Source organism: Lampetra fluviatilis, chromosome 68 (genome assembly GCF_964198595.1).
Source record: "Lampetra fluviatilis chromosome 68, kcLamFluv1.1, whole genome shotgun sequence".
In the NCBI taxonomy this organism is placed as follows: domain Eukaryota; kingdom Metazoa; phylum Chordata; class Hyperoartia; order Petromyzontiformes; family Petromyzontidae; genus Lampetra; species Lampetra fluviatilis.
The window spans coordinates 4,085,519-4,113,214 of record NC_136342.1 but is presented as its reverse complement, the minus strand read 5'-3'; the positions used below and the strand labels follow the sequence as shown (position 1 = coordinate 4,113,214).

The window sequence follows — 27,696 nt, the reverse complement described above, 5'->3', positions numbered from 1 at the left end:
CTATGAGTGTGGGTCTCTGTGGGTCTCTATGAGTATGGGTCTCTGTGGGTCTCTATGAGTGTGGGTCTCTGTGGGTCTCTGAGTATGGGTCTCTGTGGGTCTCTATGAGTGTGGGTCTCTGTGGGTCTCTATGAGTATGGGTCTCTGTGGGTCTCTATGAGTGTGGGTCTCTGTGGGTCTCTATGAGTGTGGGTCTCTGTGGGTCTCTATGAGTATGGGTCTCTGTGGGTGTCTATGAGTGTGGGTCTCTGTGGGTCTCTATGAGTGTGGGTCTCTGTGGGTCTCTATGAGTGTGGGTCTCTGTGGGTCTCTATGAGTGTGGGTCTCTGTGGGTCTCTATGAGTGTGGGTCTCTGTGGGTCTCTATGAGTGTGGGTCTCTGTGGGTCTCTATGAGTATGGGTCTCTGTGGGTCTCTATGAGTGTGGGTCTCTGTGGGTCTCTGTGGGTCTCTGTGAGTGTGGGTCTCTGTGGGTCTCTATGAGTATGGGTCTCTGTGGGTCTCTATGAGTGTGGGTCTCTGTGGGTCTCTGTGGGTCTCTATGAGTATGGGTCTCTGTGTGTCTATGAGTGTTGGTGGTCGTGGTGATGGTGGTGGTTGTGGTGATGGTGGTGGTGATGGTGGTGGTGGTGGTCGTGGTGGTGGTTGTGGTGGTCGTGGTGATGGTGGTATAACAGTATAGTATATAGTAGTGTTTTTTTAGAGTGTGGTGTATAATGCAATGTTTAGCATAGTGTGTATGCTGAACTTCATTCGCGCCGTACGTAGCCAGCCCAACCACGCTAATCTTAGGTGCTCAAGGCACCAGGGGTGTCCCTCCCTCCCTCCCTTCCTCGCTCGACTATCTTGCCGTACCCTTGATCCTGCCACGGGCGTTGTGAGCCCTTCAGACATCGCAGACATCGCTTTGTCTCTCTGTGTATTGCTGGGGATGTGTGTTTCCCCCGTGGGTGTTGTGTGTGTGTGCGTGTGTGTGTCTGTGTGTGTGTGTGGGGAGCACAGCAAGTTGGCACAGTAGGGGGCACAGGTGGTGCATCAGCCAGTCATCTCGGTCATCTCGGTCAGTCGACCCGTGGCACCTGCTGGGTCTGCCCCGTGACCTCCTGCCAGCGGGCGTTCGACACTTCACGTGGTGGCCTCAGGGTGCACCTGGCCTGGCACAAGCGTCGTGGTGACGTCACCGCCACTTAGTGGCGAATGGCGGTTGTTGTTGCTGTTGTGGGGAGCGGTGGTGCAGCGGTTAGCGCGCTGCGCTAATAACCCGGCGACCCGAGTTCGATTCCCGCTCACGGCCAACGCCGGTGACGATTATCTGAACCGGTCCTGGGCCTCCCCTAGGTCGACTCAGCCTGAAATGAGTAGCTGGTGCGGTGTGTGGTAAACATCGCCACTGGGGAGACAAAGGCGGCCGTGCGTGGTGCTGGCCACCCGCCCCCTCGTGTGCCGTTCCGGCCTTCATAGGTGCTCGCTAACAGCACTTGCCCCTACAGTCTGTTAAGGCTACACGGGGGATCTTTGTTGCGTGTACACGCGTGTGTGTGTACATGTCGTTCGTGGTAGTTGATTGAAGGTGGAGGGGTTACCAGCCCCTCGCACCCGTCCAGAGCCCCCGTTTGGCCGCTGTGCTGGTCACAGACGCCATGAAGGTTGATGGTCAATCTCGGTTTTCAATTTCATTTATTTGGTGTAGCCCTGTGAGCCATTCGGCTCTTGAATCGGGTGCAACCGCAACAAACAAAAATCATGAAACGTGACCAAGAAAACATCTTAAAGTGAATATGTGACTGAGTGCAAACAGAAAAATCCAGGGAAAAACTGCAAAATATTCCACAAAAATCACCGTTACACACCAACGCTGTGTGCAAAAATCCCAGTGGGATGCAAGTCAAACAACCAACAACAACAACCACAAGACAACTTAGATTAAGGCCATCATTCTAACTCCGTACTACAACAACACAAACGTGGCCAATCTTCTTGGTTCTTTCGGTAAAGTCACGTAGAAGGAAAATAATAAAAATAAAACATAATAAAATAATTCTCACGACGTTTCGGCCACAACGCTAGCAGCCGTCCTCAGGTGAAGAACAGGTCTGTCGGAAAGACAGCGTCTGAATGAAACACCACCACGCTTGGCAGCGTATATTTAAGCTGGATTGGAGGAGGGAAGGGCGCCTTGACAACGGAATTTGCATATCAATAGGAATTTAGCATATTTATGTAAAATGCAGATATGGGATTAGTCACTACTTAAATTTCGATTTAAAGCTTTCGTGACTGCAGGGATTCATCTTCTTGGTTCTTTCGGTAAAGTCATCACGTAGAAGGGAAATAATAAAATAATAAAAATAAAACATAATAAAATAATTCTCACAATTTTTTTATTATGTTTTATCATGTTTTATTTTTATTATTTTATTATTTCCCTTCTTATTTCCCTTCTACGTGACTTTACCGAAAGAACCAAGAAGATAATCACTACTTGTGGAATGCGTACGAGGTGGGCGGGTGGTTTCAAAGTCATAACATGCCCGTGCGTTATGCAGGATTAGCAGCATCAATGGCCAAACCAAAAAACGTTTTCGAAATCACCAAATTAAAGCCATGAAAGCAATGCGCCAGTGATCATAGGAACTGTGACCGAAATTTCACAATGAACCACATTAACAACATGTACCACCAAAACCCTGCAGCCATAGCTGGCAGCATGAGTAACTCCACAGCAGCAGGAGCGTCAGTAGAGGTATCAACATTTTTCGAACGCACCTTTAGAGATCAGCGCACTGAAGCAAAAACACGAGATCGTACGTTGTTGCAGCGTTCATCCTGAACGACAACATTTGATTTTAGGCCACTGAATAGCAGCGGCAGCTAAGGGGTGTACAACTCCTCCTCTAGAGCAGTTTTGAGTGAAGATCTCACAGGCAGAGGTCGTGCAAACGGGTTTTGATTCCTTACCCGTACCCGCACCCGGCCGCACCAGGGTCGCAAACGGGTACCCGTACCCGATACCCGGCTACCCGTACCCAGCCGGGTATGGGTACGGGTACCCGATTGCGACTTCTGAGATGAAGCCATGTTGCAGGCGCGGGTGGGTTGATTTTTAGGAACTTGAATTGTGAGAAGAGACAAGACGTTGCGAAATGAGTGACAATGAGTGACAAACGGCGACTCACCAGTGACTCACGGCCTACCCGTACCCGTACCCGGCCGCACCAGGGTCGCAAACGGCTACCCGTACCCGGCCGTACCCGTACCCTACCCGGCCGGGTATAGGGTAGGGTACGGGTATCGGGTACCCGATTGCGACCTCTGGGATGAAGCCGTGTTGCAGGCGCGGGTGGGTTGATTCTAGGATCTTGAATTGTGAGAAGAGACAAGACGTTGGGAAATGAGTGACAAACGGCGACTCACCAGTGACTCACGGCCTACCCGTACCCGGCCGCACCAGGGTCGCACACGGGTACCTGTACCCGGCCGGGTACGGCTAGCCGGGTATAGGGTAGGGTACGGGTATCGGGTACCCGGTTGCGACCTCTGCTCACAGGGAATCTGAATTGCCCCCCCCCCTCGCCCCCCGCCCGGCCCCCCCCAGGACCAGTTTGACGCGGTGGAGCGCCACACGGGGTGGGGTCTCGAGTTCCTGGAGCGGCTCTCCAAGTTTGTGCGCGAACGCGCCGACGTGGAGGCCGCCTACGCCAAGCAGCTGCGGTAGGCGGGCACAGCGCACACACACGCGCACACGCACGCACGCACACACACGCACACACGCACACAACACACACACACAACACACACACAGCGCACGCACGGGCACGCACGCACGTGCACGCACACGCACGCACACGCACGTACGCACACACGCACACAACACACACACACAACACACACACACAGCGCACGCACGGGCACGCACGCACGGGCACGCACGCACGCACACGCACACACACGCACGCGCGCGCACGCACGCACACACCCCAACACACAAACACACCGCAACACACACACCGCAACACACACACACACCGCAACACACACACACCGCAACACACACACACCGCAACATACACACGACAATACACACACACCACAACACACCACACGCAACACACACACACCACAACACGCACACACAACACGCACGCACACACCGTAACACACACACCGCAACACACACACACAACACACACACCTCAACACACACACGTACACACACCGCAACACACACACCACAACACATACACACACACAACACACACACATGCACACACCGCAACACACACACCGCAACACAAACACACCGCAACACACACGCACACACCGCAACACACACACACCGCAACACACACACACCGCAACACACACATGCACACACATGCACACGCACCGCAACACACACGAACACACACACCGCAACACACACGCACACACCGCAACACACACAGCACAACACACACCGCAACACACACGCACACACCGCAACACACACAGCACAACACACACCGCAACACACACCGCAACACACACACACAACACACACACACAACACACACAGCACAACACACGCGCACGCACACACGCGCACGCACACGCACAACACACACACACAACACACACACACAACACACACAGCACAACACACACCGCAACACACACACACGCACCGCAACACACACACACGCACCGCAACACACACACACGCACCGCAACACACGCACCGCAACACACACACACGCACCGCAACACACACACACGCACCGCAACACACGCACCGCAACACACACAGCACAACACACGCACACCACAACACACGCACACACACACAGCAACACACACACACAACACACACACACAACACACACAGCACAACACACGCGCACGCACACACGCGCACGCACACGCACAACACACACACAGCAACACACACACACAACACACACAGCACAACACACACCGCAACACACACACACGCACCGCAACACACACACACGCACCGCAACACACACGAACACACACAGCACAACACACGCCGCAACACACACCGCAACACACACACACACAACACACACACACAACACACACAGCACAACACACGCGCACGCACACACCGCAACACACACGCACAACACACACACACAACACACACACACAACACACACAGCACAACACACACCGCAACACACACACGCACCGCAACACACGCACCGCAACACACACAGCACAACACACGCACACCACAACACACGCACACACACACAGCAACACACACACGCATCACAACACACACACACACGCACACACGCAACACACACCGCAACACACACAGCACAACACACGCACACCACAACACACGCACACCACAACACACGCACACACACACAGCAACACACACACGCATCACAACACACACACACACGCACACACGCAACACACACCGCAACACACACAGCACAACACACGCACACCACAACACACGCACACCACAACACACGCACACACACAGCAACACACACACGCATCACACACACACGCACACACGCAACACACACAGCACAACACACGCACACCACAACACACGCACACCACAACACACGCACACACACAGCAACACACACACGCATCACACACACACACACGCACACACGCAACACACACCGCAACACACACAGCACAACACACGCACACCACAACACACGCACACCACAACACACGCACACACACAGCAACACACACACGCATCACACACACGCATCACGCACACACGCAACACACACAGCACAACACACGCACTCCACAACACACACACACCACAACACACGCAACACACACACGCATCACACACACACACGCACACACGCAACACACACCGCAACACACACAGCACAACACACACACACCACAACACACGCACACACACACACACACAGCAACACACACACGCATCACACACACGCATCACACACACACGCAACACACACCGCAACACACACAGCACAACACAAGCACACCACAACACACGCACACACGCACACACACAGCAACACACACACGCATCACAACACACACGCACACACGCAACACACACCGCAACACACACAGCACAACACACGCACACCACAACACACACACACACAGCAACACACACACACAGCACAACACACGCACACCACAACACACACACACACGCACACAGCAACACACACACGCATCACGACACACACACACGCACACACACAACACACACAGCACAACACACGCACACACACACACACGCACACACGCAACACACACACGCATCACACACACACAAACACACGCACACCACAACACACGCACACAGCAACACACACACGCATCACGCACACACGCACACACGCAACACACACCGCAACACACACAGCACAACACACGCACACCACAACACACGCACACAGCAACACACACACGCATCACGCACACACGCACACACGCAACACACACCGCAACACACACAGCACAACACACGCACACCACAACACACGCACACACACACACAGCAACACACACACGCATCACAACACGCACACACGCACACACAGCAACACACACACGCATCACACACACACACACGCACACACACACACAGCAACACACACGCATCACAACACACACACACACGCACACACGCAACACACACCGCAACACACACCGCAACACACACAGCACAACACACGCACACCACAACACATGCACACACGCACACAGCAACACACACACGCATCACACACACACGCACACACACACACAGCAACACACACGCATCACAACACACACACGCAACACACACCGCAACACACACAGCACAACACACGCACACCACAACACACGCACACACGCACACAGCAACACACACACGCATCACACACACGCATCACGCACACAGCAACACACACAGCACAACACACGCACACCACAACACACGCACACACACACACACAGCAACACACACACGCATCACAACACACACACACGCACACCGCAACACACACACACACGCACAATGCGTGTCCGCGCTGTGCTCCGCAGGAACCTGCAGAAGAAGTACCTGCCTAAGCGCGTCACCGAGGAGGAGAACAGGTGAGCGGAGCTCTCCGGCGCGGCCAGGGGGGGGACGCTGGCTTGCCAGGCGGCGTAGGTCGCGAGGGTTTCACCCGGCGTTGCCGGTGCCGGCTGCGGTGAACGACCACGGTACCGGTGGTCACGGTGGCGGCGACAAGCTGCTACGGTCCGCTGGTGTGGAAAATGAAAAAAACTTTATTTAGTGACAGGTTTTTACCCTTTCAACTGGTACAAAAACTGACAAGGCAGCATGTTTGCAATAACCACGACACAAGCAGTCAAAATGCAAACAAAAAGAAACAACTCTGATGATGATAATGATATGCACTGTCCTTGAAGTTGATTGTTCTTTTTGTTTGCATTTTGACTGCTTGTGTTGTGGTTATTGCAAGCATGATGCCTTGTCTATGGGAACCTCATTTGCCAGTAAAAATATGATAATTGGTTCTTTACCCTTCTATCTGGCAACAAAACTGACACCTTTTTACGAGGAGTCATGTTTGCATAGACCACAATACCTGCAGTCATAATGCAAACAAAAAACACAACTCTGATAATGTATGTGCACTGTCCTTGAAGTTGATTGGTCCACACCCGAGACAGCTTTCCTTAGAGCCTAGTCTCACATGGTGTTGGACCAGATGACGCCAAAAGGCGCACAACTCAAAGACAATGCACCATCAGAGTATTGAGACCTCGGGGTAAGCATTTACACTATGAGACATCTCCTTTACCAGTGGCAAAATATAGTGATAGGTTTGTACCCTTTCAACTGGTACAAAAACTGACACCTTTATACAAGGCATCATGTTTGCAATAACCACAACACAAGCAGTCAAAATGCAAACAAAAAGAAACAACTCTGATGATGATATGCATTGTCCTTGAAGTTGATTGGTCCACACCCGAGACAGCTTTTCTTAGAGCCTAGTCTCACATGGTGTTGGACCAGATGACGCCAAAAGGTGCACAACTTAAAGACAATGCACCATCTGGTCCAACACCATGTGAAACTAGGCTCTAAGAAAAGCTGTCTCGGGTGTGGATCAATCAACTTCAAGGACAGTGCATATCAACCTTCATTTAGTTAAAAAAAAACTGTTTTAGTTTAGACATTTTTTGTAATTTAGTTTCGGTTTAAAAATGTGTTCAGGTAGGATAAATGTTTCATGAGTTGAGTTTTAGTTTAAAAAAAAAAGCGTCACACCGGAAGCTAGGGGGGTGACCCCCACCCTGTGACCCCCACCCTGTGAGTGACACCCACCCCCCGCGTGTCTCTGTGAGTGACACCCTGTGAGTGTCACCCTGTGAGTGTCACCCCACCCACTGTGAGTGTCACCCACACCCCGCGTGTCTCTGTGAGTGACACCCTGTGAGTGACACCCTGTGAGTGACACCCTGTGAGTGACACCCACACCCCACGTGTCTCTGTGAGTGACACCCTGTGAGTGACACCCTGTGAGTGACACCCTGTGAGTGACACCCACACCCCACGTGTCTCTGTGAGTGACACCCTGTGAGTGACACCCTGTGAGTGACACCCTGTGAGTGACACCCTGTGAGTGACACCCACACCCCACGTGTCACTGTGAGTGACACCCCACCCACTGTGAGTGTCACCCACACCCCGCGTGTCTCTGTGAGTGACACCCTGTGAGTGACACCCTGTGAGTGTCACCCCACCCACTGTGAGTGACACCCACACCCCACGTGTCTCTGTGAGTGACACACCCACTCACTGTGAGTGACACCCACACCCCACGTGTCTCTGTGAGTGACACCCCACCCACTGTGAGTGTCACCCACACCCCGCGTGTCTCTGTGAGTGACACCCTGTGAGTGACACCCTGTGAGTGACACCCTGTGAGTGACACTCTGTGAGTGACACCCTGTGAGTGACACCCACACCCCACGTGTCTCTGTGAGTGACACCCTGTGAGTGACACCCTGTGAGTGACACCCCACCCACTGTGAGTGTCACCCACACCCCACGTGTCTCTGTGAATGACCCCCACCCCCCACCCTGTGACCCCCCACCCCCCTCCCCCCGCGTGCCCGCCCCAGCTACACGTCGTGCCGCGCCTTCTTTGCGACGCTGCAGCAGCTGGGCGACTGTGCGGGGCACCGCGAGCTGCTTGCCGACACGCTGGCGGAGCGCGTGGTGGGCAGCCTGGCGCGCTACCACGCCGAGGCCAAGCAGCAGCGCAAGGCGGTGAGCGCCGACGAGCGCCGACGCCGGCACGAGAATCGAGACGCTGTCTTCCCGACAGGCCTGTTCTTCATTCAGACGCTGTCTTTCCGACAGGCCTGTTCTTCATTCAGACGCTGTCTTTCCGACAGACCTGTTCTCCATTCAGACGCTGTCTTCCCGACAGACCTGTTCTTTATTCAGACGCTGTCTTCCCGACAGACCTGTTCTCCATTCAGACGCTGTCTTCCCGACAGACCTGTTCTTCATTCAGACGCTGTCTTCCCGACAGACCTGTTCTTCATTCAGACGCTGTCTTCCCGACAGGCCTGTTCTTCATTCAGACGCTGTCTTCCCGACAGGCCTGTTCTTCATTCAGACGCTGTCTTCCCGACAGGCCTGTTCTTCATTCAGACGCTGTCTTTCCGACAGGCCTGTTCTTCATTCAGACGCTGTCTTTCCGACAGACCTGTTCTCCATTCAGACGCTGTCTTCCCGACAGACCTGTTCTTTATTCAGACGCTGTCTTCCCGACAGACCTGTTCTCCATTCAGACGCTGTCTTCCCGACAGACCTGTTCTTCATTCAGACGCTGTCTTTCCGACAGACCTGTTCTTCATTCAGACGCTGTCTTCCCGACAGACCTGTTCTTCATTCAGACGCTGTCTTTCCGACAGACCTGTTCTTCATTCAGACGCTGTCTTCCCGACAGACCTGTTCTTTATTCAGACGCTGTCTTCCCGACAGACCTACTGTTCATTCAGACGCTGTCTTCCCGACAGACCTGTTCTTCATTCAGACGCTGTCTTTCCGACAGACCTACTGTTCATTCAGACGCTGTCTTTCCGACAGACCTGTTCTTCATTCAGACGCTGTCTTTCCGACAGACCTGTTCATTCAGACGCTGTCTTTCCGACAGACCTGTTCTTCATTCAGACGCTGTCTTCCCGACAGACCTGTTCTTCATTCAGACGCTGTCTTCCCGACAGACCTGTTCTTCATTCAGACGCTGTCTTCCCGACAGACCTGTTCTTCATTCAGACGCTGTCTTCCCGACAGACCTGTTCTTCATTCAGACGCTGTCTTCCCGACAGACCTGTTCTTCATTCAGACGCTGTCTTCCCGACAGACCTGTTCTTCATTCAGACGCTGTCTTCCCGACAGACCTGTTCTTCATTCAGACGCTGTCTTCCCGACAGACCTGTTCTTCATTCAGACGCTGTCTTTCCGACAGACCTGTTCTTCATTCAGACGCTGTCTTCCCGACAGACCTGTTCTTCATTCAGACGCTGTCTTCCCGACAGACCTACTGTTCATTCAGACGCTGTCTTTCCGACAGACCTGTTCTTCATTCAGACGCTGTCTTTCCGACAGACCTGTTCATTCAGACGCTGTCTTCCCGACAGACCTGTTCTTCATTCAGACGCTGTCTTCCCGACAGACCTGTTCTTCATTCAGACGCTGTCTTTCCGACAGACCTGTTCTTCATTCAGACGCTGTCTTCCCGACAGACCTGTTCTTCATTCAGACGCTGTCTTCCCGACAGACCTGTTCTTCATTCAGACGCTGTCTTCCCGACAGACCTGTTCTTCATTCAGACGCTGTCTTTCCGACAGACCTGTTCTTCATTCAGACGCTGTCTTTCCGACAGACCTGTTCTTCATTCAGACGCTGTCTTTCCGACAGACCTACTGTTCATTCAGACGCTGTCTTCCCGACAGACCTGTTCTTCATTCAGACGCTGTCTTCCCGACAGACCTGTTCTCCATTCAGACGCTGTCTTTCCGACAGACCTGTTATTCATTCAGACGCTGTCTTCCCGACAGACCTGTTCTTCATTCAGACGCTGTCTTCCCGACAGACCTGTTCCTCATTCAGACGCTGTCTTCCCGACAGACCTGTTCTTCATTCAGACGCTGTCTTTCCGACAGACCTGTTCTTCATTCAGACGCTGTCTTCCCGACAGACCTGTTCCTCATTCAGACGCTGTCTTCCCGACAGACCTGTTCTTCATTCAGACGCTGTCTTTCCGACAGACCTACTGTTCATTCAGACGCTGTCTTTCCGACAGACCTACTGTTCATTCAGACGCTGTCTTTCCGACAGACCTGTTCTTCATTCAGACGCTGTCTTCCCGACAGACCTGTTCTTCATTCAGACGCTGTCTTCCCGACAGACCTGTTCCTCATTCAGACGCTGTCTTTCCGACAGACCTGTTCTTCATTCAGACGCTGTCTTTCCGACAGACCTGTTCTTCATTCAGACGCTGTCTTCTCGACAGACCTGTTCTTCACCTGAGGGCTGCTGCTTGCGTTGTGGCCGAAACGTCGTGAGAATTGTATTTTATTAAGTTTTATTTTTATTATTTTATTATTTCCCTTCTACGTGACTTTACCAAAAGAACCAAGAAGATGAATCCCTGCAGTCACGAAAGCTTTAAATCGAAATTTAATCGGGATGTTTGTTTGAAATGTTATTTTTTACTTATTTTACGCCGGTGAAATGCCCCCCAGCGTCGCCACCGGTACGAGAATCGAGATGTTTGTTAGAAATGTTTCTTTTGATTGTTATTTTTCCGCCGGATTTTTAAAAAAAATATTTTGCCGGGCTAAGGTCTCTCCAATAGGCTGATGTTTTCATAAGAGGACTGACCCTGGGCATCACAAATGATAGCAGCTCTACCACGTGCATTGTCAGCATCATCATCATCATCACCACGTGGAGATTTACTGCAGAAGCGAAATACTTACAGAGACACACAGAGACCCACAGAGACCCATACTCATAGAGACCCACAGAGACCCACAGAGACCCACACTCACAGAGACTCACAGAGACCCACAGAGACCCACACTCATAGAGACCCACAGAGACCCACACTCACAGAGACTCACAGAGACCCACACTCATAGAGACCCACACTCATAGAGACCCACACTCATAGAGACACACAGAGACCCACACTCATAGAGACACACAGAGACCCACAGAGACCCATACTCATAGAGACTCACAGAGACCCACACTCATAGAGACCCACACTCATAGAGACACACAGAGACCCACAGAGACCCACAGAGACCCATACTCATAGAGACTCACAGAGACCCATACTCATAGAGACTCACACTCATAGAGACACACAGAGACCCACACTCATAGAGACCCACACTCATAGAGACACACAGAGACCCACAGAGACCCATACTCATAGAGACCCACAGAGACCCACACTCATAGAGACCCACACTCATAGAGACACACAGAGACCCACAGAGACCCACAGAGACCCATACTCATAGAGACCCACAGAGACCCATACTCATAGAGACCCACACTCAGAGACACACAGAGACCCACAGAGACCCACAGAGACCCATACTCATAGAGACCCACAGAGACCCACACTCATAGAGACCCACAGAGACCCACACTCATAGAGACCCACAGAGACCCACACTCATAGAGACCCACAGAGACCCACACTCATAGAGACCCACAGAGACCCACACTCATAGAGACCCACACTCATAGAGACCCACACTCATAGAGACCCACACTGATAGAGACCCACAGAGACCTATACTCATAGAGACCCATACTCAGAGACCCATACACACAGAGACCCATAGAGACCCACACTCATAGAGACCCACAGAGACCCATACACACAGAGACCCACAGAGACCCACACTCATAGAGACCCACACTCATAGAGACCCATACACACAGAGACCCACAGAGACCCATACTCATAGAGACCCACAGAGACCCATACTCATAGAGACCCACAGAGACCCACAGAGACCCATACTCATAGAGACCCACAGAGACCCACACTCATAGAGACCCACAGAGGGGTGGGGCGAGCGGGGGGGGGCGGTGGGGAGGCTTTTCGCCGGTGCTGTGCCTTGACCGTGGGGTGACGTGACCTTTTTGAAATCTCGCCGTCAAATCTCGCCGTCAAATCTCGCCGTCAAATCTCGCCGTCAAATCTCGCCGTCAAATCTCGCCGTCAAATCTCGCCCCCAAATCTCGCCGTCAAATCTCGCCGTCAAATCTCGCCGTCAAATCTCGCCGTCAAATCTCGCCGTCAAATCTCGCCGTCAAATCTCGCCCCCAAATCTCGCCGTCAAATCTCGCCGTCAAATCTCGCCGTCAAATCTCGCCGTCAAATCTCGCCGTCAAATCTCGCCGTCAAATCTCGCCGTCAAATCTCGCCCCCCCCCCCTATCCCCGACTCCCAGTTGCTGAACGAGGGGCGGCGAGCACAGCGGCACCTGGACACGTGTTGGAAGCAGGTGGAGGAGGTGAGTTGGCGGTCACCCCCCCCACCCACCCCCCCCCCCCAAGACAAAGACAAAGGTCCCCCGTGTAGCCTCTGACAGACTGTAGGGGCAAGTGCTGTTCACGAGAACACGAGGGGGGGTGGGTGGCCAGCAACCACGCCCGGCCGACTTTGTCTCCCCAGTGCTAGCGATGTTTACTGCACACCGGTACACCATTTGAGGCTGAGTCGACCTAGGGGAGGCCCAGGACCGGTTCAGATAATTGTAGCTGGCGGTGTTGGCCATGAGCGGGAATCGAACTCGGGTCGCCGGGTTCATAGCGCAGCGTAGCACTACCCACTACACTACCGGCTCCCCACACAGACACAGCCACACAGACACACACACAGACAGACACACACACACACACTAACACACACTAACATACACACACTAACACACACACCAACACACACACTTAAACGCACCAGCACACACATTAACACACACACACTAACAACAACCACCATTCGCCACTAAGTGGCGGTGACGTCACCACGACGCTTGTGCCAGGCCAAGTGCACCTTGAGGCCACGTGAAGTGTCGAACGCCCGCTGGCAGGAGGTCACGGGGCAGACCCAGCAGGTGCCACGGGTCGACTGACCGAGATGACCGAGATGACTGGCTGATGCACCACCTGTGCCCCCTACTGTGCCAACTTGCTGTGCTTTAGCCACCCGGCGCTCCGCTCGTTGTTGTGAGCGTCGCTCCTCCGCCCTCCGTTGTTGTTGGAGGGCGACTGCCTCCAACTGCCCAGTAGCGTCCTTCACGAGCCTCCTCCACAGAGGCCGATCTTGACACCGCTGGAACCAGTCATCGGCAAGCCCACTCAGCTCCACGTCCTCCTGTACCACATCACTCCATCTCTTCTCTAGCCCGTGCCGCGCCCGTTTAGCCCCCTCGATCCGGCCGAACAAAAGCTGTTTAGGCATGCGGTGGCTGGGCATGCGGGCTACATGACCCAGCCAACGCAACCTTGCCTGCCGGAGGAGCTCACTGATGGGACTTTGCCCAGATCTTTCAAGGACTTGTGAGCTCCTCACACAATCCAGCCTGGTTAAACCCAGGATGGATCGTAGGCAGGCCAGCCTAAATGTTTCCGACCGGCGAAGATGCTCCATTAGGGGGGTCCACGTTTGCAAGCGTAGAGAAGGGAGGGAATGACCGTGGCCGAGAAGACCTGAAGCTTCGTGCGGAGAGACAGACAGGTAGCTTCCACACAGCGTTACGCAACCGATGAAAAGATATTGCCGCTCGACTGATTCGGAGTGAGACCTCTGCTGATAAACCGGAGCCGGTCATGAGCACACTGCCCAGGTATGGGAAACTCTCCACTCTCTCCACAACTGCCCCATCACCGATGGGGAGTTGTGGGGGTGGAGTGCCCGATGGTACAAAATACCCAGGCAGGTGCTTAGTTTTGGTGGGGCTGATGGTAAGGCCCCACCTCTTAGTGGCACGCTCCAGTCTCAGCAGCAGCGTCTCCAACTCCTCCTCTGAATGAGCAGCTATTACCACACACACTAACACACACACCAACACACAAACTCACAAACAAACACACACCAACAAACCAACACACCAACAAACACACTAACACCCACCACCACGACTGCGCGCGCCACCCAGAGCAAGCGCAAGTGCGCGCGTGACTCTCGCGAGGCCGACCACACACACTAACACACACACACACCAACACACACACACACACAAACAAACACAAACAAACACACAAACTAACACACACTAACACCCACCACCACGACTGCGCGCGCCACCCAGAGCAAGCGCAAGTGCGAGCGTGACTCTCGCGAGGCCGACCACACACACTAACACACACACACACCAACACACACACACACACAAACAAACACAAACAAACACACAAACTAACACACACTAACACCCACCACCACGACTGCGCGCGCCACCCAGAGCAAGCGCAAGTGCGAGCGTGACTCTCGCGAGGCCGACCACACACACTAACACACACACCAACACACACACACAAACAAACACAAACAAACACACTAACTAACACACACACTGACACACCACCACCACGACTGCGCGCGCCGCCCAGAGCAAGCGCAAGTGCGAGCGTGACTCTCGCGAGGCGGACCGAGCCCGCCAGACGATGCTTCGTCACGACGGCGACGCCAACTCGTCGCGCGCCGACATCGACAAGTCGCGCGCCGCCGCCGCCGCTCGCAAGCGCGCCGCCGAGGAGAGTCGCTCCGACTTCCTGGGCCAGAGGGACAACTTCAACCGCGAGCAGGCCAACCACTTCTACAGCGTCATGCCCGCCGTCTTTCACGTAACTCGCAGAGACACGCGGAGACACGCAGAGACACAGAGAGACAGAGACACGCAGAGACACAGAGACACAGAGACACACAGAAACACGCAGAAACACGCAGAGACGCAAAGACACACAGAGACACACAGAGACACACAGAGAAACACAGAGAAACACAGAGACACACACTCATAGAGACACACAGAGACACACACTCATAGAGACACACAGAGACACACACTCATAGAGACACACAGAGACACACACTCATAGAGACACACAGAGACACACACTCATAGAGACACACAGAGACACACACTCATAGAGACACACAGAGACACACACTCATAGAGACACACAGAGACACACACTCATAGAGACACACAGAGACACACACTCATAGAGACACACAGAGACACACACTCATAGAGACACACAGAGACACACACTCAGAGACACACAGAGACACACACTCATAGAGACCCACAGAGACCCACACTCATAGAGACCCACAGAGACCCACACTCATAGAGACCCACAGAGACCCACACTCATAGAGACCCACAGAGACCCACACTCATAGAGACCCACAGAGACCCACAGAGACCCATACTCATAGAGACCCACAGAGACCCACACTCATAGAGACCCACAGAGACCCACAGAGACACACACTCATAGAGACACACAGAGACACACACTCATAGAGACACACAGAGACACACACTCATAGAGACACACAGAGACACACACTCATAGAGACACACAGAGACACACACTCATAGAGACACACAGAGACACACACTCATAGAGACACACAGAGACACACACTCATAGAGACACACAGAGACACACACTCATAGAGACACACAGAGACACACACTCATAGAGACACACAGAGACACACACTCATAGAGACACACAGAGACACACACTCATAGAGACCCACAGAGACCCACACTCATAGAGACCCACAGAGACCCACACTCATAGAGACCCACAGAGACCCACACTCATAGAGACCCACAGAGACCCACACTCATAGAGACCCACAGAGACCCACAGAGACCCATACTCAGAGACCCACAGAGACCCACACTCATAGAGACCCACAGAGACCCACAGAGACACACACTCATAGAGACACACAGAGACACACACTCATAGAGACACACAGAGACACACACTCATAGAGACACACAGAGACACACACTCATAGAGACACACAGAGACACACACTCATAGAGACACACAGAGACACACACTCATAGAGACACGCAGAGACACACACTCATAGAGACACACAGAGACACACACTCATAGAGACACACAGAGACACACACTCATAGAGACACGCAGAGACACACACTCATAGAGACACACAGAGACACACACTCATAGAGACACACAGAGACACACACTCATAGAGACACACAGAGACACACACTCATAGAGACACGCAGAGACACACACTCATAGAGACCCACAGAGACACACACTCATAGAGACACACAGAGACACACACTCATAGAGACACACAGAGACACACACTCATAGAGACACACAGAGACACACACTCATAGAGACACGCAGAGACACACACTCATAGAGACCCACAGAGACACACACTCATAGAGACACACAGAGACACACACTCATAGAGACACACAGAGACACACACTCATAGAGACACACAGAGACACACACTCATAGAGACACGCAGAGACACACACTCATAGAGACCCACAGAGACACACACTCATAGAGACACACAGAGACACACACTCATAGAGACACACAGAGACACACACTCATAGAGACACACAGAGACACACACTCATAGAGACACGCAGAGACACACACTCATAGAGACCCACAGAGACCCACACTCATAGAGACCCACAGAGACACACACTCATAGAGACACACAGAGACACACACTCATAGAGACACACAGAGACACACACTCATAGAGACCCACAGAGACCCACACTCAGAGAGACCCATAGAGACACGCAGAGACACACAGAGACACACAGAGACACACACTCAGAGAGACCCATAGAGACACGCAGAGACACACAGAGACACACAGAGACACACACTCATAGAGACACGCAGAGACACACAGAGACACGCGGAGACACGCAGAGACACACTGATACACAGAGACACACAGAGACACACAAAGACACACAGAGACACACAGAGAAACACAGAGACACACAGAGACACACAGAGACACGCAGAGACACGCAGATACACGCAGAGAGACAGAGACACACAGAGACACAGAGAGACACACAGAGACACGCAGAGACACGCAGAGACACACAGAGACACACAGAGACACACAGAGACACACTGAGACACACTGAGACACACAGAGACACACAGAGACACACAGAGACACGCAGAGACACGCAGAGACACACAGAGACACACAGAGAAACACAGAGAAACACAGAGACACACTGAGACACACTGATACACAGAGACACGCAGAGACACACAGACACACTGAGACACACTGATACACAGAGACACACAGAGACACACAAAGACACACAGAGACACACAGAGACACACAGAGACACGCAGAGACACGCAGATACACGCAGAGAGACAGAGACACACAGAGACACAGAGAGACACACAGAGACACGCAGATACACGCAGAGACACACAGAGACACGCAGAGACACACAGAGACACGCAGATACACGCAGAGACACGCAGAGACACGCAGAGACACACAGAGACACGCAGAGACACACAGAGACACGCAGAGACACACAGAGACACACAGAGACACGCAGAGACACACAGAGACACGCAGATACACGCAGAGACACACAGAGACACGCAGAGACACACAGAGACACGCAGAGACACACAGAGACACGCAGAGACACACAGAGACACACAGAGACACGCAGAGACACACAGAGACACGCAGATACACGCAGAGACACACAGAGACACGCAGAGACACACAGAGACACGCAGAGACACACAGAGACACACAGAGACACGCAGAGACACACAGAGACACACAGAGACACGCAGAGACACGCAGAGACACACTGAGACACGCAGAGACACGCAGAGACACACTGAGACACACTGAGACACGCAGAGACACGCAGAGACACACAGAGACACACAGAGACACACAGAAACCCACACTCAGAGACCCACAGAGACCCACAGAGACCCATACTCATAGAGACCCACAGAGACCCACAGAGACCCACACTCATAGAGACCCACAGAGACCCACAGAGACCCACACTCATAGAGACCCACAGAGACCCACAGAGACCCACACTCATAGAGACCCACAGAGACCCACACTCATAGAGACCCACAGAGACCCACAGAGACCCACACTCATAGAGACCCACAGAGACCCACAGAGACCCACACTCATAGAGACCCACAGAGACCCACACTCATAGAGACCCACAGAGACCCACACTCATAGAGACCCACAGAGACCCACACTCATAGAGACCCACAGAGACCCACACTCATAGAGACCCACAGAGACCCACACTCATAGAGACCCACAGAGACCCACACTCATAGAGACCCACAGAGACCCACACTCATAGAGACCCACAGAGACCCACACTCATAGAGACCCACAGAGACCCATACTCATAGAGACTGTGAGTACGGTGTGACTGTGAGTGTGTGACTGTGAGTGTGTGACTGTGAGTGTGGCTGTGTGACTGTGAGTGTGAGTGCGGTGTGACTGTGAGTGTGTGTGAGTGTGTGTCTGTGAGTGTGTGTGAGTGTGTGACTGTGAGTGTGTGTGAGTGTGTGACTGTGAGTGTGTGTGAGTGTGTGACTGTGAGTGTGGTGTGACTGTGACTGTGAGTGTGTGACTGTGTGACTGTGACTGTGTGAGTGTGTGACTGACTGTGTGACTACGGGTGTGTGTGTGTGACTGTGAGTGTGGCTGTGTGACTGTGAGTGTGACTGTGTGACTGTGAGTGTGACTGTGTGACTGTGAGTGTGACTGTGTGACTGTGAGTGCAGTGTGAGTGCGGTGTGACTGTGTGACAGTGTGTGAATGTGTGACTGTGAGTGCGGCTGTGTGACTGTGAGTGTGTGAGTGACTGTGTGACTGTGTGAGTGTGTGACTGTATGTGTCCCCGCAGGAGCTGGAGGAGATGGAGGCGTGCCGCCTGGTGAAGGTGCGCGAGTACCTGTGTGTGTGTCTGTGTGACTGTGTGTGTGTGTGTGTGACTGTGTGTGAGTGACTGTGTGTGTGTGTGTGACTGTGTGTGACTGTGTGTGTGTGTGTGTTGCAGGAGCTGGAGGAGATGGAGGCGTGCCGCCTGGTGAAGGTGCGCGAGTACCTGTGTGTGTGTCTGTGTGACTGTGTGTGTGTGTGTGACTGTGTGTGAGTGACTGTGTGACTGTGTGTGTGTCTGTGTGCCTGTGTGTGTCTCCCCGCAGGAGCTGGAGGAGATGGAGGCGTGCCGCCTGGTGAAGGTGCGCGAGTACCTGTGTGTGTGTCTGTGTGTGACTGTGTGTGTGTGTGTGTGACTGTGTGTGAGTGACTGTGTGTGTGTGTGTGTGACTGTGTGTGAGTGACTGTGTGTGTGTGTGTGTGACTGTGTGTGTGTGACTGTGTGTGTGTGTGTGTGACTGTGTGTGTGAGTGACTGTGTGTGTGTGTGTGACTGTGTGTGACTGTGTGTGACTGTGTGTGTGTCTGTGTGTCTGTGTGTGTGTGTCTGTGTGTGTGTGACTGTGTGTGAGTGACTGTGTGTGTGTGACTGTGTGTGTGTGACTGTGTGTGTGTGTGTTGCAGGAGCTGGAGGAGATGGAGGCGTGCCGCCTGGTGAAGGTGCGCGAGTACCTGTGTGTGTGTCTGTGTGACTGTGTGTGTGTGTGTGACTGTGTGTGACTGTGTGTGTGTCTGTGTGTGTGTGACTGTGTGTGAGTGACTGTGTGTGTGTGTGTGTGACTGTGTGTGTGTGACTGTGTGTGTGTGTGTGTTGCAGGAGCTGGAGGAGATGGAGGCGTGCCGCCTGGTGAAGGTGCGCGAGTACCTGCGCCGCTACGCCGACGCGGAGCGCAAGCTGCTGCCCGCCCTGGGCGGCTGCCTGGACGATGTGGCTCGCGCCGCAGACAGCGTCAACGAGAGGCAGGTGGGTGACACACCCACACACACCCCACGTGACCCCCCCCACTTGACCCCCCCCACGTGACCCCCCCCCCCCCCCCCACGTGACCTCCTACAGGACTGCCACATGGTGTCACGGATGTACCGCTCTGGCTACGAGCGTCCCCGCGACCCCCCCCACTTGACCCCTCCCACTTGACCCCTCCCACGTGACTCTCCCTCCCACGTGACCCCCCCCACTTGACCCCCCCCACTTGACCCCTCCCACTTGACCCCCCCCACGTGACCCCCCCCCCCCCCCCCACGTGGCCTCCTGCAGGACTGCCACATGGTGTCACGGATGTACCGCTCTGGCTACGAGCGTCCCCGCGACCCCCCCCACTTGACCCCTCCCACTTGACCCCCCCCACTTGACCCCCCCCCACGTGACCCCCCCCCCCACGTGGCCTCCTGCAGGACTGCCACATGGTGTCACGGATGTACCGCTCTGGCTACGAGCGTCCCCGCGACCTGGACGTGGACGACTCTCCCCGCGCGGCGGCGGCGCCGGGAAGCTCGGAGCTCCTCCCCACGGGCTCCGGCGGATCGGCGCGGTCGTCAGCCGACAGCGGCGGCAGTCGCGGTGGTGGCGGTGGTGGTGGCGGTGGTGGTGGTGGTGGCGGTGGTGGCCGCGGAGAGCGGGGGAGGGGCGGGAGGGAGGGGTCGAGCGACAGGGGGAGGGGCGAGAGGGGCAGTGGTGGTGGTGGTGGCGGTGGTGGCGGTGGTGGTGGTGGTGGTGGTGGTGGCGGTGGTGGTGGTGGCGGTGGTGGTGGTGGCGGTGGTGGTGGTGGCGGTGGTGGCGGTGGCCAGGACGGCTGGAGAGGAGGGGGCGGCGTTCCTGAGTCCGGAGCAGCCGACGGCAAAGTGTCGGTGGGGAGGGCGCGCGGCAAGATGTGGCTCTTCGGCAAGAAGACCAAGGTGAGTGCGTGACGGTGGTGACAGTGACGGTGACGGTGGTGATGATGGTGGTGATGGTGGTGATGGTGATGATGGTGGTGGTGGTGGTGGTGATGATGATGATGATGGTGGTGGGGATGATGATGATGATGGTGGTGGTGGTGGGGATGATGGTGATGATGATGGTGGTGATGATGGTGGTGGTGGTGGGGATGATGGTGATGATGATGGTGGTGGTGGTGGGGATGATGGTGATGATGATGGTGATGATGATGATGGTGGTGATGATGGTGGTGGTGACGGTGGTGGTGACGGTGGTGATGATGATGGTGGTGGTGGTGATGATGGTGGTGACGGTGGTGGTGACGGTGGTGGTGACGGTGGTGATGATGATGGTGATGATGATGGTGGTGACGGTGGTGGTGATGATGATGGTGGTGGTGGTGGTGATGATGATGATGGTGGTGGTGGTGGTGGTGATGATGGTGGTGGTGGTGACGGTGGTCGAGGTGATGATGATGATGATGACAATGGTGATGATGCTGGTGGTGGTGGTGGTGATTACAATGGCGAAGAGGAGGAGGCGTGGGGGGTGGTGGTGTTGGGGGGATGGTGGTGGTGGTGGTGATGATGATGGTGGTGATGACGGTGGTGGTGTCGGTGGTGGTGTTGGGGGGTGAGGGCTCTGGAGGAAGAGGCGTGTGTGGGGGGGCGGGTAGCATCACCCGAGTTGTCCGCCGTGTGCGCGGCGTGCAGGGAGGCCGGGCGGACGACGACCGCGAGGCCGAGGAGGCCCGCGAGGCCCACGAGGCCCGCGAGGCCCGTCTAGGCGAGGAGCTGCGCGAGCTGCGGGAGCTGCCGCCCGACCAGCGCCGCCGTCGCCTCCAGCAGCGGCTGGAGGAGACGGAGCGCGAGCTGCGGCTCGACCACGACCAGAGGCACGAGGGGGGGGGGGGGGGGGGGGGGGGTCGCACTGCACCCTGGGAATGAACACAAGTGCATCCTGGGAAACGGGCGTGCATCGGACCGGGCCTAGTGTAGGCTTCACGGGCGATGAGGGCGCCGTAGAGGCTGGGAGATGTTGACTACCTCGCCTGGTCTACAGGAGGTCTGTGTCTCTCTCTCATCATCATCATCACGGTGGCTGTGAGATGTTGACTACCTCGCCTGGTCTACAGGAGGTCTGTGTCTCTCTCTCATCATTGTGGCTGTGAGATGTTGACTACCTCGCCTGGTCTACAGGAGGTCTGTGTCTCTCTCTCATCATCTTCATCACGGTGGCTGTGAGATGTTGACTACCTCGCCTGGTCTACAGGAGGTCTGCGTCTCTTTCTCATCATCATCATCATCACGGTGGCTATGAGATGTTGACTACCTCGCCTGGTACACAGGAGGTCTGCGTCTCTCTCTCATCATCATCATCATCACGGTGGCTATGAGATGTTGACTACCTCGCCTGGTACACAGGAGGTCTGTGTCTCTCTCTCTCATCATCATCATCATCACGGTGGCTATGAGATGTTGACTACCTCGCCTGGTACACAGGAGGTCTGTGTCTCTCTCTCATCATCTTCATCACGGTGGCTGTGAGATGTTGACTACCTCGCCTGGTACACAGGAGGTCTGTGTCTCTCTCTCATCATCATCATCATCACGGTGGCTATGAGATGTTGACTACCTCGCCTGGTACACAGGAGGTCTGTGTCTCTCTCTCTCATCATCATCATCATCACGGTGGCTATGAGATGTTGACTACCTCGCCTGGTACACAGGAGGTCTGTGTCTCTCTCTCTCATCATCATCATCATCACGGTGGCTGTGAGATGTTGACTACCTCGCCTGGTACACAGGAGGTCTGTGTCTCTCTCTCATCATCTTCATCACGGTGGCTGTGAGATGTTGACTACCTCGCCTGGTACACAGGAGGTCTGTGTCTCTCTCTCATCATCTTCATCACGGTGGCTGTGAGATGTTGACTACCTCGCCTGGTACACAGGAGGTCTGTGTCTCTGTCATCATCATCATCACGGTGGCTGGGAGATGTTGACTACCTCGCCTGGTACACAGGAGGTCTGTGTCTCTGTCATCATCATCATCACGGTGGCTGGGAGATGTTGACTACCTCGCCTGGTACACAGGAGGTCTGTGTCTCTGTCATCATCATCATCACGGTGGCTGGGAGATGTTGACTACCTCGCCTGGTACACAGGAGGTCTGTGTCTCTCTCTCTCATCATCATCATCATCACGGTGGCTGTGAGATGTTGACTACCTCGCCTGGTCTACAGGAGGTCTGTGTCTCTCTCTCATCATCATCACGGTGGCTAGGAGATGTTGACTACCTCGCCTGGTCTACAGGAGGTCTGTGTCTCTCTCTCATCATCATCATCACGGTGGCTGTGAGATGTTGACTACCTCGCCTGGTCTACAGGAGGTCTGTGTCTCTCTCTCATCATCATCATCACGGTGGCTGTGAGATGTTGACTACCTCGCCTGGTCTACAGGAGGTCTGTGTCTCTCTGTCATCATCATCATCACGGTGGCTGTGAGATGTTGACTACCTCGCCTGGTCTACAGGAGGTCTGTGTCTCTCTCTCATCATCATCACGGTGGCTAGGAGATGTTGACTACCTCGCCTGGTCTACAGGAGGTCTGTGTCTCTCTCTCATCATCATCATCACGGTGGCTGTGAGATGTTGACTACCTCACCTGGTCTACAGGAGGTCTGTGTCTCTCTGTCATCATCATCATCACGGTGGCTGTGAGATGTTGACTACCTCGCCTGGTCTACAGGAGGTCTGTGTCTCTCTCTCATCATCATCATCATCACGGTGGCTGTGAGATGTTGACTACCTCGCCTGGTCTACAGGAGGTCTGTGTCTTTCTCTCATCATCATCATCACGGTGGCTAGGAGATGTTGACTACCTCGCCTGGTCTACAGGAGGTCTGTGTCTCTCTCTCATCATCATCATCATCACGGTGGCTGTGAGATGTTGACTACCTCGCCTGGTCTACAGGAGGTCTGTGTCTCTCTCATCATCATCATCATCACGGTGGCTGTGAGATGTTGACTACCTCGCCTGGTACACAGGAGGTCTGTGTCTCTCTCTCATCATCATCATCATCACGGTGGCTGTGAGATGTTGACTACCTCGCCTGGTCTACAGGAGGTCTGTGTCTCTCTCTCATCATCATCATCACGGTGGCTAGGAGATGTTGACTACCTCGCCTGGTCTACAGGAGGTCTGTGTCTCTCTCATCATCATCATCACGGTGGCTGTGAGATGTTGACTACCTCGCCTGGTCTACAGGAGGTCTGTGTCTCTCTCTCATCATCATCATCATCACGGTGGCTGTGAGATGTTGACTACCTCGCCTGGTCTACAGGAGGTCTGTGTCTCTCTCATCATCATCATCATCACGGTGGCTGTGAGATGTTAACTACCTCGCCTGGTCTACAGGAGGTCTGTGTCTCTCTCTCATCATCATCACGGTGGCTGTGAGATGTTGACTACCTCGCCTGGTACACAGGAGGTCTGTGTCTCTCTCTCATCATCATCACGGTGGCTGTGAGATGTTGACTACCTCGCCTGGTCTACAGGAGGTCTGTGTCTTTCTCTCATCATCATCATCACGGTGGCTGTGAGATGTTGACTACCTCGCCTGGTCTACAGGAGGTCTGTGTCTCTCTCTCATCATCATCACGCGTGTGCCGTGTGCGTGTGTCACGTGCCGTGTGCCGTGTGCGTGTGTCGTGTGTCACGTGCCGTGTGCGTGTGCCGTGTGCGTGTGTCGTGTGTCACATGCCGTGTGCGTGTGCCGTGTGCCGTGTGCGTGTGTCGTGTGTCACATGCCGTGTGCGTGTGCCGTGTGCCGTGTGCGTGTGCCGTGTGCGTGTGCCGTGTGTCGTGTGCCGTGTGCGTGTGTCGTGTGTCACATGCCGTGTGCGTGTGCCGTGTGCCGTGTGCGTGTGTCGTGTGTCACATGCCGTGTGCGTGTGCCGTGTGCCGTGTCGTGTGTCACATGCCGTGTGCGTGTGCGTGTCACATGCCGTGTGTCGTGTGTCACATGCCGTGTGCGTGTGCGTGTGCCGTGTGCCGTGTGCCGTGTGCAGGGTGGCGCTGCTGAAGATGCGCGACGTCTACAGCGACACGCCCAGCCTGGGCGATGCCTCCAGCCTGGAGCCGCAGCTCGCCGAGGTGCAGGCTCGGAGCCGGGCCCTCACACACGCTCGCCGCAGGCTGCAGGTACACGCACACACACACACACGCACACACACACACACTCATACACTCACACGCACCACGCACACACACACACACACGGAGCCGGGCCCTCACACACGCTCGCCGCAGGCTGCAGGTACACGCACACACACACTCACACACTCACACACACACTCACACACTCAAGCACACTCATGCACGCACACACACACACACACGGAGCCGGGCCCTCACACACGCTCGCCGCAGGCTGCAGGTACACGCACACACACACTCACACACTCACACACACACTCACACACTCACGCACACACACACGCACACACACACACCACGCACACACACACGGAGCCGGGCCCTCACACACGGAGCCGGGCCCTCACACACGCTCGCCGCAGGCTGCAGGTACACACACACACTCACACACACCATGCACACACACACTCACACACACCATGCACACACACACTCACACACACCATGCACACACACACTCACACACACCATGCACACACACCATGCACACACACACTCACACACACCATGCACACACACCATGCACACACACACTCACACACACCATGCACACACACACTCACACACACCATGCACACACACACTCACACACACCATGCACACACACCATGCACACACACACACACTCACACCATGCACACACACACTCACACACACCATGCACACACACCATGCACACACACACCATGCACACACACCATGCACACACACACTCACACACACCATGCACACACACCATGCACACACACACTCACACACACCATGCACACACACCATGCACACACACACTCACACACACCATGCACACACACACTCACACACACCATGCACTCACACACACCATGCACTCACACACACCATGCAAACACACACACACTCACACACACCATGCACACACACACTCACACACACCATGCACACACACCATGCACACACACACTCACACACACCATGCACACACACACTCACACACACCATGCACACACACCATGCACACACACACTCACACACACCATGCACACACACCATGCACACACACACTCACACACACCATGCACACACACACTCACACACACCATGCACACACACACTCACACACACCATGCACACACACCATGCACACACACACTCACACACACCATGCACACACACCATGCACACACACACTCACACACACCATGCACACACACACTCACACACACCATGCACTCACACACACCATGCACTCACACACACCATGCACACACACACACACTCACACACACCATGCACACACACACTCACACACACCATGCACACACACCATGCACACACACACTTACACACACCATGCACACACACCATGGACACACACACTCACACACACCATGCACACACACCATGCACACACACACTCACACACACCATGCACACACACACTCACACACACCATGCACACACACAC

At 54.4% G+C, this 27,696-nt stretch overlaps 1 protein-coding gene across 1 annotated transcript in view; it reads left to right on the top strand.

The window, feature by feature from the left end:
- LOC144952537 (formin-binding protein 1-like) overlaps positions 1 to 27,696 on the top strand; it is a 55,498-nt gene that overhangs the window by 15,533 nt on the left and 12,269 nt on the right. Inside the window, exons 2-15 of the mRNA XM_078882986.1 lie at positions 3,595 to 3,710; positions 7,065 to 7,115; positions 9,162 to 9,309; positions 13,533 to 13,595; positions 15,697 to 15,930; positions 20,082 to 20,117; positions 20,235 to 20,270; positions 20,383 to 20,418; positions 20,740 to 20,775; positions 20,933 to 21,079; positions 21,511 to 21,642; positions 21,904 to 22,011; positions 22,747 to 22,928; positions 26,105 to 26,237. Of these exons, the coding sequence (XP_078739112.1) occupies positions 3,595 to 3,710; positions 7,065 to 7,115; positions 9,162 to 9,309; positions 13,533 to 13,595; positions 15,697 to 15,930; positions 20,082 to 20,117; positions 20,235 to 20,270; positions 20,383 to 20,418; positions 20,740 to 20,775; positions 20,933 to 21,079; positions 21,511 to 21,642; positions 21,904 to 22,011; positions 22,747 to 22,928; positions 26,105 to 26,237 (1,458 nt within the window). The remainder of the gene's footprint in view (positions 1 to 3,594; positions 3,711 to 7,064; positions 7,116 to 9,161; positions 9,310 to 13,532; positions 13,596 to 15,696; positions 15,931 to 20,081; positions 20,118 to 20,234; positions 20,271 to 20,382; positions 20,419 to 20,739; positions 20,776 to 20,932; positions 21,080 to 21,510; positions 21,643 to 21,903; positions 22,012 to 22,746; positions 22,929 to 26,104; positions 26,238 to 27,696) is intronic.